Raw genomic sequence first — 16,296 nt, forward strand, 5'->3', positions numbered from 1 at the left:
TTATATTAATAAAATATATAAAAAATAAGTAAAAATAATTTTACATAACAAAATATAAAGAATGCTGCTAGATGCTCCCACCAGTCTCCCTAAGCTAAATTCCTCTTTTTAATTTTTTTTTAAACTTTTTATTCAATATTTTTAAAAAGTAAAAAAAAAAATATAGTATATTAATAATTACTTTCTTATTCAGTATAAATAAAAAAATTAAAAAAAATGAAGAGATAAAATAAAATTATTTAAATATAAAATAAAAAAGTTTTCTGTGACGTGAGGATAATGAAGTTTGACGCGAGGCAATAATAAATGGGAGTTGTCTGGGATTGATCAGTTTATTCAACAACGTACGTGAATGACCGAAAGAACTGGCAATGACACCTTAGGGCCTTAGGCACGTGACTCTAGCTGGGTTGCGTGCTTTTCGCCTTTGATTGCTAGCTGGCCTATGCGAGGCAGAGACACAGAGGTTCGATACCAGTACGCTACCAGGATTGTTGTTCGGTTTGGGAGTGTGACGGGAGTTTTAAATTTCAGAAATGATTCGTGCAGTTGGAAAATGTAGTCGGCGTGCAATCAGTTGTAAAAAAAAAATTAATATAGGACCTACATAAGAAAAAAATTATTTTTATAACTTTTTAGAATTCATGCAGGTCCCCCTGAATATAAAATAATTTTTTTATAATTTTTTTTTATTCATTCCGTACAGCCGACTACACGCCAATTGCGTTTCCCGACTGCGTGTAGCAAAGTCCTTTAAATTTTAAAATAAAATATTAAAATATTATTATTATTTAAAAATTTAATAAAATTAAGAAAAAATAAAAATTTTATTATATTTTATATAAAAATTTAAAAAAATTATAATGATGAGATAAAAATTTATTGATATCAAATACAACCTTGATCTCACCTATTAACATGATTTAATATGATTGATTAAATTATAAAATTAATTTATTAATATTATTTTATTATCATCTTCCTATTATTTTATAATATAATATTAAATTATTAAAAATTATTTATTATGTTTAATTTGAAGAGCTATCATTTAAATATTAAAAAATCTCGAGAGGATGATGGCAACAGACTATAACTATAAATTGATTAAAAATTTATTAAGTATTCTTTTAAGTGTTAAAATATGGTAGATATGATATTTTCTAAGTTATATAATTATATATATATTTTTTATATAAGTTATGATATTTTCTAAGTTATATAATTATATATATATTTTTTATATAAGTCCCGTTTTTAATTGGCATGATATAAGTGAATATGATGTCTGTATTTCAGAAGTGCTAATAATTATTCCAAATTGATATAAGATGAATATTTTAAGACCTATTATATTACATGCATCTCTCCTAAATCCTCTAATTTTCTCTTTTTGCTTTCCCTTTTCTCTTTATTTCCTTTGACAAATGCACAATCTCACTCAAAAAATCTCTAATTTTCTCTTTTTGCTTTCCCTTTTCTCTTTATTTTTTTTGACAAATGCACAATCTCACTTAAAAATTATCAAAGAAAAATTCGTAATTATTGTCTTATAGTTGGTAAATTTGTAATTTCAGAGGTATCCAATCAAATTTTAACCACAAAAACTTTTTATAAGAGTAAACTTACAAACTAATATGACTTGACATAGTATATCAAATTGTAAAATTACTTTTATTGTAAAGTAAATCTAATATACCATGAAGATACGTCAATTTCTAAATACCTGTCATAGAAAAATAGAATTTCGATCTTTAATATAAACGAGAATTTCTTAAATATCTTCTTTTAATGTTTATGAATATTAGTTTAAAATTAATTTTACTTGCCCAACAAAAGCTTTGGATATGCATGTGTATATTATAATATATAAAGATATTTATCTAAATTCAAAATGGGTCTATTGGAATTTAAAGATAAAATTATAAGATATAATATAAAATTATTTTGTTGATAAAAATTAATATATGGCTTGATGACAAATACAAAGTTTGTGATCATAAAATCGTTAAAGTAATTATTATCGATACAAAATTATAAAAATATATACAATTTCATTTGATTTAAAAACTAATTATCTAATTGAAAAGTCTTGAAAAATAAACGAATCAATCGTTAAAATAATATGTTGTTGGATTATAAGCTCGAAGATTACTCTTTTTTGAACAAATACAAAACTTTGAATATTTCAATATTCGATTAAACTCATACCAATTAGATTTATAGCCCTAGAAACAGAGAGTTTTGGCTTCATAGCAATAAAGCGACAAATATAATAAAAGTTCAGAATATAAATGCAGTAGGCATGAAAACCAAAAAAAGTAAAAACAGAAGACCCGAGGAATGCTACACAACCTCTCAACACTCTACTTTTTTTTAATATTTTAATATTTTTTTAATACCCTTTTTTGAATTTATTCTTTTTAAATTAATTTAATTCTTTTATTCATTATTTATATATTAAATATTTGATAAAAAATAAAATAATAAAAATTAAAAAAAATATATAAAATGTGAAATATTGAGAGGTTGTGAAAATTTTTTCTTTATTATTACATCGTTTCTAATGCCATTTCTCAATCTCTAGCCCAAAACTGATTGCTGCTAATACTAGTGTAATTATTAGGTACTCTCGAAGTACGAACACGTGGTGCTTTCATCCTACCACATGGCAGTGGGTTGGGTTGGGGTGGGGTGGGGTGGGGTGAATTGACTAAGGGAGAGTCTAATGGGGGAGGTTTGTTGTTTGTTGAATCCCTACTGGATGAATTACAATAACTATATCAATTCATGCATTAGCAAAAGAAGAGTTCCTCAGAGACCTGGAACGATTAAATATTTTTGTAACATAAGCTAAACTTACTAGGATAGACTAGTAAGGATTATAAAATGCTGATACATTGTAAACATGCCAAACAAACAACAGAGATTCCAATCACACATCAAAAGAATGTTCCATCAACTAGCTGCATAATTTAGCAACCAAATATGGAATGAGTACCTCATTCTTCAGAAATATTACCATACTGCCATGGGTTGAATTCTATTGATTTAACATCAACCTCATTGACGCTATCTGAGCTGTCTACAGCAGCCCGATGTTGTGTGTATTTACTGTTGTATCGGTAGACTTCCAAATCACCCCAAGGCGTAGATGTAACTTCATCTGTTAAATCAAACCATCTTGGTTTAAACTGATGTCCCTTGGCCTCTCGGTTTCTCTTTTCAGCTCGCTGTCTCTCCTCCAAACTGAAAGATGTGTCAAATAAACATTGTAAGTAACTTAAGCTGAAGAATCAACCTCATGTAATCTAATTTTCTAGTAGGAACTTCCAACATTTCTATTGCGTCATTATTAATATGAACATTAAAAGAAGGAAACATTCAAACTTAACAAAATGGATGTAGGTAAGAATTAGTCAATAAATATCTTCCAATGTTCTGATTTCTCCGGGAAAGTTAAAAGACATTACAAATAGAGCACACAAACACAGAGAGAGAGAGAGAGAGAGAGAGAGAGAGACCTGCTCTTTTCTGCACCAGCTTTGGATAGATCACCTCTCTCAAGTGCATATCTATCAGGGCGCAAGCGAGAATCTGATGCCAACAACTTCCTAGGAGCAGTGTCAAAGCTATTTATTTTATGTGCAAAATGTGTGTATTGAAATTTGTCATTCTCTGGAATATCAGCAACATGCCAAAGCTGCAGGGGAAAAAGCAACAAAACAGCTGCCAATGAGTAGTTATCTGAAAGTACTAGTGCCAACTGATGCAGCTTTATATCAGCACCTGCTGCCTAGTGCCAATGTATTTTGTATTGGGTTTTGCGAAAGTGTGTAGAGTGAGAAATTATTTGGATAAAACTTTTTTGAGATGTATTATTTATTTGGGTTGTGAAAGTTGGTAGGTACAATTGAAAAGTCGTCCGGATAAAATTTTTGTGAGAGGTGTTTTTGGATTTTTGAGAAAATTGTTTTGGTTCCTATGTGTCTTTTTTTTTTCTTTTTTTTTTTTCCATGGGAACTTAAGTGAATGATTAAATGATTTTTTTTTTTTTTTTCAGAAAGAGAAATTGTTGGGGGGTTTTAAAGATGATTGGATTGAATTTGAAAACTTTCTTCAAAGTTTTTTGGGAACCAAACATACCCTAAGCTCTTCTTAGTAGATCTATCTTATAGTTACATAATAACTCTTGAATTTCAGTCTTTCTATGCTGTGTAACAAATTAGGCTGTCTTTTGCAGCATATGAAAGCTCAGCTCCTACACAATAAACAACTGAGTCAATTGATGCTGATAGAACATTATATAATACTATTAACACATACACACACACATGCACGAGCAGATATATTTTTTTTAAGGACAGGGGGAACCACCCCACGGCAAAGCCCTTAGGACTCACCCATGGAACCTAAACCCACGAGGAGACTAGCACAACAACCCACCGCCATGGCCTCCCACTTAAATCGTAGTTTGATCCCAAGGGGAATCGAACCTGTGACATGGGGCTCATGCACACAAGTTCACCCTTACCACTTGGGCTACCCAAGGGTGGGTACATGCACGCACAGATATTAATGTGTAAAGGTGTATATTCACACTGTGGATTGATCAAATCACTAAAAATATCCAAAGCATTTCAAAAACCAAAAATTATAATTAAAGCAAAGTCCAAGAAAAACTACCTCTTTCAGTTCTGTGCCTGGAAGGGGTTCCCCTTCAATGTCACATGGTTGATAACTCAAAGACTCGTTCCATTTCCCAGTAATCAATATTTTAGGTTCCTCAGCAGCATTATATACATACCCATCCACCTCATAGCGACCAGCTCTGCAACAAAAACAATTTTTAATTGGTCACAACTAAGAAATTTGAAAACCAATTCCACTCACCCAAAAAATTCCTGGCCAATTATTTATGTACAAGCATGTATCAAAGACCTAGAAAACCAAGAAAGCAACAACAGTGTACCCCCCCCCAAAAAAAAAACTCACCCAAAAAAACAAAAGGAAAAAGACAACCTCTAGTTGGTGCTCGCAAGGAACAGAGTACTAGGCCCCAATACATGACTAGCAGAAACTGCAACTACAATCTTAGGACACACAACAGCAATGAAACCAAAACACTGCAATACACATCAGGTCATGGACAAAACAAAAGAGACCTATTCTAATGATAAAAAAACAATTGCTGTGATGGTCCCTGAAAGTAAGTTGGGGAGTTTTTCTCTTTTTTAATGTACAGGACCTTTAAGTTACGTGAGAAATACTGGAGTAATTCCATTAACTGTAAAAATCTGTTAACCAACTCTAAATTGTACAGATTCACAAGAATGTGGCGACAGAATCAAGCGAAACAAGCATCATGAGAGATCCAAAAACATATCCAATGAGGCCATCTTCATCTCAATTAATATTAACTCAAAAGTCCCATTTGCAAGAATGCTGCCAACTTGAACGACTTACAGATCCACTAAAATACTCAAAAAACAAATATGTGAATAAATGCAGAGAAATTAAAAAAGAAATACAGATAACAAGAGAGATGTGCAATACCCAAACCAGCCACATGGCTGGAAGTATAGAACAACTTTGTCCCCCGTGGTCAAATTTGTCATAATCATCTCGCCTGGTGAATCAACCCAAGTACGGCCAAAAATCAGGTTATTAACCTTAGTAGGAGGCGGCACCAGATCCAAGACCACACCATCCTTTTTAAGAGTCACACGTGTTCTGCAAACAACATAAGTATAAATAAATGAAATCCTTTCATGCTAGAAAAAAGGAATAATCAATGAACAACCCAATGAGAAAAAGAATTTCTCCGGATAGATTGTCTAATCAATTTAAAATCTCTAGTTATTTTAAAAGAATCACTGCAGCAACCTACAATTATTTTCCCTTTAAGATCAGAACATACTAGATTAGGTTGGAGACAAAAAGCCTCACTCTATAGTCAAGGAAGACATTCAAGTCATGTATGAGATCACAGAAAGAAACTTTCATATCTATGTTTTACATAAAACTAAATGCAACAAGCTGACATGTAGAAACAATAGTGGTGTCTGCAAAATGTAGATGACGTAAAGAATTTAGAGAAAAAGAGGACAAATAACGGACAATAGAAAACAATTATTACCTTCCAACAGGGTAAACATCGAGAGAATTTCCTAAAAATTTAGTATTCAACTTTGAGGTCACATCATAAGTAAAATGCTCATTTTCAGCGTGTCCAGCACTCATTGGGGGATGATGACTCACCTGAAATGAAAATATATGGTAAAACATTCAAAATATGGACACTTCAATTTAGCAATTAAATATTTTTTCCCCTCATGAAGGAGCACTGGGATGATGATGACGACGATGAAAGGTCTCCAGTCATAAGGTTACTTTTAAGGTTGAAGGGTATGGAATGGGTATAGTGAAGATTTGATCATGGAGAAGATTGCATCAGAGCAGGATCCCCCTTGGGTTTGGTGGTGGGGTCAATTAGCAAATTGTGCATCAGAAAGAAAGACACTAGATGAAAAAGGACGCAAACATCAACAACAATTAGATTCCTTGCACTCACCTGCTCTGAAATAAATGTAATACCTCCATGATTGCTCATTTCATAAGTCTCCCCTAGAATAGGATTAAAAGGCTTCCAGGTTCGTTGATAGGCATAGTATACAGATATAGCCCATGATGCTGCAATCAGAGGCATAAACACCATCCATCCTCAAGCAAAACTTGCACATGTCACGTAACAATTCAACATAAAAGAATACTCACAGGCATACACCAACCGCAAATATGGATCCTCGCATTCATCTGCTTGATCCAACAGGTATGAGTATTCCATCAACTGTCAAAAGGTATGCACAACATATGCAACAACACAATATTAGAAATGCACAAATAAAAGAAGCATTCAGCAAAGGAAATAGTGCAAACCTCTGCCATTTTCTGAAGCATAGTCATTGGCTCAAAAATAAGGACTGGAAGTGTGACCATTGATGTGACATCCGAGCCTATATACTTGTGCATCATTTTCCAGTAGCTGTCTCTATCCTAACCAAAACAAGGGTCTCAACATATCAGCATCACAAGGGACAAACAATAATTATACAAAAAAAAAATAGGGAAAAAATCACATCCCAAATTTAATACAGTTTTTTTTCATAAGTAAGAATTTTATTAATGCTAAATAAGAATGGGTAGCCTATACAGAATGTATACAAGAGGAAACACCTAGTTAGGCAGAAGAAATAGATAAAAGGAAATCATGGAAAGTCAAGCCCATTAAAATCGATATCTAATGGCCATAGAAATAAAGGTATTGAAAAAGAGAAATCTAAGCTCCTCTAGCAAGCATTCCCTATCTTCGAAGCGCCAGTCGTTTCTTGCCGTCCTAATGGACCACAAAAGGCATATGGGAACCATCTTCCAAACTGCAGCAAGTTGTGGAATACCGTGAAGAGTCCTCCAGCTGGCAATGAGCTCAACTACCTTCACAGGCATAACCCAAGCTAACCCAACACTTCCGAAGAATTTCGTATGGTTAACATAAAAGAAAAAACTAAAAAGCAAAACCTTAAACAAAAGAAAATCAAATTATTTAACAATCCACCCCACGCCAGATCACACCCCCCATCTGGGCACCAAAAAAAGTATGATAATGAAAGCGGATAAATTATTTTTCTTATTCAAACGCAATGAAGCTATTTGGCCAAGAACACTAAACATGGAAAAATAAAACAAAGGAATGCACTCCTATCACAATCAAGGAGAACTTCCACAGGTTTAAATAGAAACATGTCATCTGCATAGGCTGTTGGGTGCCAAACAAGAAACAAAACAAGATACAAAACCCTTGAGACCTCTGAGCAAGAGGTTAAAAGGCTCCCCAAAGACCCCAATCTGGCCGAGGAAGGCATCGAAAGGAGACCCTACAGGTGGGTTGCTCTTGGTTGATCTCTGGTCTTTGCAAACAAGGTACCGCATTGAAGGTGACAAATTTGCTAGTAGAGACGTCTTTTACCACGGGGATTAGTCGAGAACCAGAGCCTTATCTAGGGTAGTGAAAGTTATCGGATATCTCGTCATCAAAAAATATTATTTGTTTCAAAAAGTAATCAATAATTTTTTTCAAAATGCCACGCATAGCCAAAGTACCCGGGTTGTATACACGAGGACAAAACTGCCAAAATATCATTGAGAAATCATTATGCAATATAAAAAAAGTTGTTTGATCAAGAGAAGGCAATTGATCATAACAGAAGCCATAAAACATAGAACAACAGTCTAATTTGAATATCATTCCAAACATCAAAGTAAGAGAATTCAGCTATAGAAATTATAAAAGAAAATGCGAGAGAAAAAAATGACCATCCACCAAAGGAACCGACTTAATATGAGAGAACAGAGTGTGGGAGTAGACAAACCTCCTGTTTCCATCTTCCTCTCTGAGCTTCCTCCTCTGCATCTTCTTTTCCTCCCTCAGGATTTATCACTTCTACCCCTTCATAACCAAGCAACCTAGAAGCAAGAGAAGATGAATACAAATGAGCCAGATTCTCAACATGCTTTCCTGAACAAGCATATAATGAAGATCTGGCACAAAACTCTCAATCATAATAGCACTTTATGAAGTAGCTAAATTCTAAAGAAACAAGCAGCATTCAAAATCAATGGGCCACAAACCCTCTCGCAAAACTGAAATGATAACTAAAGTTGGATCAAGGTAAAACCCATTTCTCTGATTCAAGCGTGAATTTAACAGACTTATCATTTAAAAAAAAAAAAAAAAAAAGCATGAATTTAACAGATCTGAAGATATTTTTGGTTTACAGAAGACAAAATCGCGAATATTATACCCAGATTCAGCTTAGTGGGACTGAAGTTAAAATCATATTTTCTATTTCCAACCTAAATTTAAAAAATCAGTAAACCACCATACCTCTCAATCATAATAGAACTTTATGAAGTAGATAAATTCTAAACACCCAAATCCAATAGGCTGCAAGCCCTCTCACGAAACTGAAATGACAAGTGACAACTAAAGTGGGACTGATGTAAAACCCATTTCCCTGTTTCAACCGTGAATTTAACAGATCTGTAGGTCGTCTTGGTTCACCGAAGACGTATACCCAAATATTATACAAAAATTCAGCTTAGTGAGATCGACGTCAAAATCCAATTTTATATTTCAAACCGAAACTCAACAAATCGTTAAACCATTTTAGATATAAGAATAAGTAGCTCTAATTTTATACCAAAGCATCAGCTTACTAGATAAAATAAATTCACAATCATAGAATTCATTTGCATAAAAATAAAAACAGCACTCAATGTAAGACCAACAGATCACGATCACCGCACGACAGAAAAAATTCGAGGTCAAAGTGAATTCACACAACGCAGCATGCGAAAGGAAAACAACTAAGGTTCCGAAATTAAAAATTAAAAATTCTGACGGGGGAAAATAAATAGTAGCTATAAATTATCAAAGAAAGGGCTACAGAGTGTAGTTGAACGATATGTGAAGGGCTGAATTAAAAGGAATGTGAATACCCGTTGACGGATCGATGCATTGCGTTGCCGAACATGGAGAAACCAGAACTCATGGAGGCGAAGAAGCCCTTACCCTCGTTCTTCTTAGGGCTACTCATATCTCTCCAACGGCCAAACTAAGCACTAATTCGGAGATAGGAAAAGTCCGACGGAAGATCTGACGGAGAGAGATAGGGGAGAGAACGAGTACAGGGTGGTGAAGAAAAATGAAAATGGACGAGCTTAGGAATCTTTGATCTTCAGACTTTAGAGTACAGCGAGGACGAGAGGTGGGATTCGTTGGCGGTTTCAGCTGTTTTGTTCTGATCCGTGGATGCAATCGTGCTCGGGAGAGTTCCACGCGGCTTTAAAGAGCGTTAATCAGTTTGTAGAGAGGGATCTTGACTTTGACTTTGGAGAGTAGGGTAATAAGTTTGGAAAAATATAATTGCAAACAGTACTAATTTATGCACTAATGTAATGTAATTGATTAAAAAGTAAATTTCATTAAAAATAATATTAATTTAAATTTTAAGTATGAATGAATTAGTATTAGTACACAGATTAGTACGCGACTGTACTTGTATATAGCAAAACTCTTATTTGGGTTCATTACCTATTTAGTGCATATTTGGAGTTGTGGTAGAAAATATTACTTTTAACTTAAAATTTATAGTTTAGAACTTAACAAAATAAGCTCTATTATTAAAAAACTATTTATTATTTGGGATCCGTATGTCTATAACACTTTTAAACATACTAATTTGTTTGGAAACAAATTTAAAAAGTACTTTTTGACATAAAAATGACATAAAATGGCATATACTTGATAAAAATAAAATATTATAATAAAATAATAACAAAAATAGTCTAATAGATTTTTTAATAATTATAATAAAAAATAAAATTTTTTCAACGATGTATAAGTGATAGGAGAAGAATGAAAAATATTGATGGGCAAAGTCTTGAATAGATTATACGAGAATAATAAAAAATATGGATTGGCAAAGTTGTCATTGTGTTAAAATAATGAGGGTCATTTCGTAATGTACATAGTAAGGTAAAATAGGGATGACTTTTTCTGAAGTGCTTCTAACAAAAAGCATCACTTTGGTGCTTTTGTTGAAACGTAATTTTTTTTTTTTTTTTTTTGTTTAGAAGTACTTTAATGTAAAACTATCAAATAGATAAATTTTTTCATATAAGCACTTTATACCATTCTACCGCACTTTTTAGACCTCCCACCGCAATCCCAAACAGGCCCTTACTACCTATAATTTACCAATTTACCCATTTAAGAGCTTACCCATTTAAGAGCATCTCCATCCGGTTTCCTATAATTTTTTTTTTATAATTTAACTCAAAATCATATTTTTTTAAATTTATCCCTCAATTTTATTCATATTCTAAAAACCTCATACATCTCATTCTCCATCCTTATTTCTATTATATTAAATAATATTTTTCTATTATTTTTTTATTATTTTTTTTTCTCTCTTCCATTTACAATCTTAACTACTAACTATTTTGTCTTATTATCTTTTTCTCAAATATCACTTTATATTAAATATTTATACGATTTTGACTATCCAATACAATATTTTTTTAAAAAACTGAAATTCGTATTATAAAAATAGTAATTTTTTTTAATTAGTGCATTTTCTAATGTGATTGCCAATTTTTTTTATTCAGTACTTTTCATCCGTTTTTCTAATGGTAATACCTAGTCACGTATTGGTGATAAAATTTACACTTATTTCTGTAACTGTAATTTTTTTGTCATTTCTCCAACAGTAACATTTTTTTGTCTTTTCTCCAACAATAACTTTTTTTGTCTTTTCTCAAACGGTAACATTTTTTGTCCTATATGTAACGGTAATTTTTTCCTCCATAAATACGCATATTGCTAGCATTCACATTCTTACAAACTCAAGTCTCATTTGATTTATAGAACCGAAATTCAATAGTCTCTCATGATCTCTCACTCTCTTCATCAAATGGCTCGTACATTCTTTCGCAAATTGTTGACATACGTATCCTTTGAAAATGATAGCGATATTGTTCTTAATGAGAAGGCTGATGGACAGTCATCGAGGTATCGTGGCAATCACCAACGTTGTAAGTTTATTCGGCGTGATCATATTCAGGGGCACGAGCGCCTATTTCGCGATTATTTCGCAAAAAATCCAGTATATCCCTCGAATCTATTTCGAATGAGATTTTGGATGAGCTGTCCCCTATTTCTCCATATTCTAAATGAGGTAGAGTCTTATGAATCGTACTTCGTCCAAAGAAGAGATAATGTCGGAAGACTCGATTTATCTTCTATGCAAAAGATAACTACTGTGACGCCCCCAAATTCCGTTTGGGATCGGACGGACATTTGAAGCGTCGAGACATGCAACACAAGGTTACCTGCCCTCATTCATGACATATAAGATGCAATGTTCCTAACATGCATATAACATTATGCAATATTCACAGCGAATAAATTTTTTTTTTTAGCAATACCATGCACCAAATTGAAAATATCTCAAATGCTTAAAACATACTTCATACATAAAGACCCATTGAACAGATCACAACACTAATCCAAAACTGATTATTATCAAAAAAGTACTAGAGATGCAACTCCATTGTACAAGTAGTAATTTACATTAACTACTATATTAACATTGACGTTGCACCGTCGCTTAGTCAACTGTGTCTAGTTGATCAGCTCCTGATTCTCCTTCAGGTCCTGTAACAAAATCTACTATTCGGGGGGAATGGTAGTTGGGACTACCAAAGTGAGATTTGATTACAAATTTCAGTAAGTTAACAAAAAACTTCCACACAAGCTAATGATGCATGGATGACAGTAAAAGCATAAATGCATAATCAAATTCATAAGTAATTAAAGCATAACTTGGGGTACAACATAGCATAATTGACATAACTTAAATTGAAACATGAACTGAACTTGACTTGACATGAATTTGATCTGAAACTTGACTTAACATGAAAAATACATACTCCACAGTTGTTGTGGTCCCATGTATTCTACGTGTAAATACATATTCCACAGTTGTTGTGACCCTATATATTCTACACAAACTTGACTTAACATGAAAAATACATACTCCACAGTTGTTGTGGCCCCATGTATTTTACGTGTAAATACATACTCCACAATTGTTGTGGCCCCATGTATTCTACACAAACTTGACTTAACATGAAAAATACATACTACACAGTTGTTGTGGCCCCATGTATTCCACGTGTAAATACATACTCCACAATTGTTGTAGTCCCATGTATTCTACGGAAACTTATTCTTTAACTACTTAAATACATACTCCACAGTTGTTGTGGCCCCATGTATTCTACGTGTCACAATTGCTGTGTCTCACATAGTGTATGCGTCACAATTGCTGTGACCCCATACATAAGTAATCAAAATGAAACGTGACTGGAATACGAAATGACTGAAGCCCTGACGTAATATAACGTGACTTGAACATAACTTGAAATACATGACCAACTAGAGATATAAACATTTCGTAACATGGCATAACATATAATAGACAACATATTTAACATGACATATTTGCAACAGTAAATATTACATGACTTGACATACATGTAATAGATGGTATACTTAGCATGACGTACTTGTAAGGTACAGTAATACATGACAGAATATATTATATAACAGATAAAAATTGATGACAAAATAAATTCTATATAATAGACAATTACGTGATAACTTGGCATGACATGACATATATGATAACACACATACATACACTGTAGTTCCTTTACTTAGCACACATACACAGTAGACTGCTAGTAAGTTAAAAGCTAACTTACCTCGATCTCCGCGTTTCTTATAAAACTTTAAGCGCGATCACGAGGAACTGTAATTAGTGATTCTAAAAGTTAGCACTAAATCACTAATAAATTGAAATATATAAAATACTAACTTAAACAGTAAAATTTTCATTTTACTCTCTACATTTAGAAAAATGACCGTTTTACCCATAACTTAAGGATTTTGCATACTAACTTCAAAAGTCACCAAACTTTACATGTCTCATGTAAATTTTATTCTCAACTAAAATATCAATTTAGAAAAATTTAAAACTAATCACAACTATTAAAACTCCATAGGGCCGAAATTCCCATATGTTATTTCCATTGATTTTTGTTTCCAACTTGTTTTGATCAACCTTTTGATCTATGATTTATAAATATGTGATCTTCAAATCAAACCATCACATGGTTTAAAAAGATGTCCTAAAACATATATAAGCTTCTAATTCAAGATCACATGGTTAAACATTAACCAAAACATAAATTTAGCCAAGAACATCCACTCTTTGGCTTATTTGAATATCTCTTTGCATAAAATTTCATATCTTTGAAACTAACATCAAATATCTTCAAAATAATAATATAACATGTATATAAGATGCTTAGGATCCTCCAATAAAATTATCAAAGTCGTTGGAATAGGTTTAGACCATTAAAGAGTTAAACTTTCTCAAAACAGAAACTGTTTTTCCTCTTCCAGTTTCTAAGTTTCTAAATCTAAGAAAATATTTCATCAAAACCTTTAATCATGCAAAAATCCTCAACCAATAGTCATATATACATGTTAACAATACTCCATAAAAATTTTGGACCAATATCTATCCATTAGCTTGGTCAAAAACTCCAAACTATAACATATTCTCCAGTTTATCTTTTAGAATGACCTTTTTATAGTTTACATAATATTTGACTGACCAAATAATTTTCAAATGGGACAAATAAGATATCCACGTAAACTAGACTAAAAAAGGAACAACTTATATGAAAGAGACTTTATGATAAAACACTTACAAAAGTTTCGAAATGGGCATGCAAAAAAACTCCTAAAAGCTGTCCGAGAGAGAGTGTTTGATATTCTTTTAATGGAAAGTATAAATGAAAATAATTTCGTGGGGAGAGGTGGCTGGAGATACTTATGGATGAGATATGGAAGAGATGAGGCTGGAGTGAGAGTTAAGTGTAGGACTCTCTTACCTAAAATGAGAGTTAAGTGTAGGACTCTCTTACCCGGAGTGAGAGTGGAGTGTAGGACTCTCTTACTTAATAATATCTACAAAAATCAATTCAAGATATTTTTATCAATAATATCCATGAAATTAGCTTAAAATATTTTTATCTAATAATATCCACAAAATTAGCTTAAGATATTTTTATCCAATAATATTTACAGTTTTGAACAGACGTTTTGTCCGAAAATATGAAAAAATGTTATTGCGCCATAAGATCTTAAATAACCCTCCAAGTCTAATGGCACAAACCATAATACATTTTGACACTTCTAACTATCTCCAATAATCAAAAGCACATTTCTGATACTATAGTAAATAATAACACTAACTATGTAGTTAGACAAAAACCTATACGATTAAAACATACGTGAAAACTTATGGAGTCTTCACGAGGTTCGTAAAGTTAATAGAAATTTCACAATTGAATTTCTAGCGGGCTGTTACAACTGCAACACTTAGAATGCTAGCGTATGGGGTTACTGGAGATTTTATGGATGAATACATAATATTGGTGAAAGTATCGCAATAGAGAGCCTCAAAAAATTTTCTGAGATAATAGTAAGTGTCTTTTTAGATGAATATTTGCAGTCTCCAAAGGCCAATGATATTACCCGATTGCTTGTTGTTGCTGAACAACGAGGATTCCCTAAAATGCTGGGAAGCATTGATTGCATGCATTGAAAGTGGAAAAATTGTCCCGCAGCCTGGAAATGTATGTACTTCGGCCACATCCATGAACCAACTGTTATTTTAGAAGGAATTGCTTAGTATGATCTATGGATATGGCATGCATTTTTTGATATGCCTGGTTCACATAACGACATTAATGTGCTAAAGAGATATTTTATTTTTACGGAACTTGCCAAAGGGCGTGTTCCTCCAATCAATTACACAATCAATGGCAATGACTACACTATAGGGTATTACCTTGCGGACAGTATTTATCCCAAGTGGTAAATTTTTGTGAAGACGATTCCATCACTACAAGGAAATAAGAAGAAAAATTTTGTGAAAGCATAAGAATCCGTAAAAAAAGATGTCGAGCGTGCATTCGGGATACTTCAACAATGATTTGCTATCATTCGTGGACCTTCCTGAATGTTCAAAGTGAAGGATCTAACAAATATAATGAAAGCATGTGTTATTCTACATAATATGATCATTGAATACGAGCGTGATGATAGTGAGAGTCCGAACATTGAGTACGATCAACTTGATGATGATCTCACAGAATTGTCGCGTAATCATACAATTGAGCTTACGGATTTCATCTAGCTTCATCATCATATTAGAGATAGTTCGGCACATCATCAGTTCCAAGAAGATCTAATTGAACATCAATGACTATTATATTCCCAATATTAGCCATGTCACATTATAATATGGGATTTCTTTCATGTTATTTACTTTTATGTTTGAGTTAATTTGCTTTGCATTAGTATTTCTTTAATGTTAGTAGTGACTATGTTAATAATAATCAAATTTTATTAATGTATTTCCTTGAGTATAATAGTATTCTATATTTGAAAATTTAATTTTTAAATATTTCTAAATTATAATAGCCATTTTATACCAACAAAAATATCAAGGGACACCACAACAAATGCTGAAAAATATTTACATTACTTTTTACACATCTATCATTGTCTGAAACATAAAGTGAAGGATCATTCGT

General features: G+C 32.6%; 1 protein-coding gene across 2 annotated transcripts; it reads right to left on the reverse strand.

Annotated features, from left to right (window-relative positions):
• Positions 1–2,769: 2,769 nt before the first annotated feature.
• On the reverse strand, positions 2,770–9,890 carry LOC122294728 (oxysterol-binding protein-related protein 3C). Of its 2 annotated transcripts, none has more exons than XM_043103651.1 (10): positions 9,559–9,889; positions 8,430–8,523; positions 6,940–7,056; positions 6,778–6,850; positions 6,575–6,693; positions 6,140–6,261; positions 5,557–5,733; positions 4,687–4,831; positions 3,525–3,703; positions 2,770–3,249 (listed from the first exon to the last, which is right to left on the reverse strand). In XM_043103651.1, exons 1-10 carry the CDS (start codon positions 9,654–9,656, stop codon positions 3,003–3,005), a joined length of 1,371 nt encoding a protein of 456 aa, XP_042959585.1. In that variant the 5' UTR covers positions 9,657–9,889; the 3' UTR covers positions 2,770–3,002. The 2 variants fall into 2 exon arrangements, 1 of the variants encoding a protein (XP_042959585.1); XR_006237694.1 differs by lacking the exon at positions 2,770–3,249 and adding an exon at positions 4,147–4,261 and having other exon boundaries at positions 3,645–3,703; positions 9,559–9,890.
• Positions 9,891–16,296: the final 6,406 nt, after the last annotated feature.

Source organism: Carya illinoinensis, chromosome 14 (genome assembly GCF_018687715.1).
Source record: "Carya illinoinensis cultivar Pawnee chromosome 14, C.illinoinensisPawnee_v1, whole genome shotgun sequence".
NCBI lineage: Eukaryota > Viridiplantae > Streptophyta > Magnoliopsida > Fagales > Juglandaceae > Carya > Carya illinoinensis.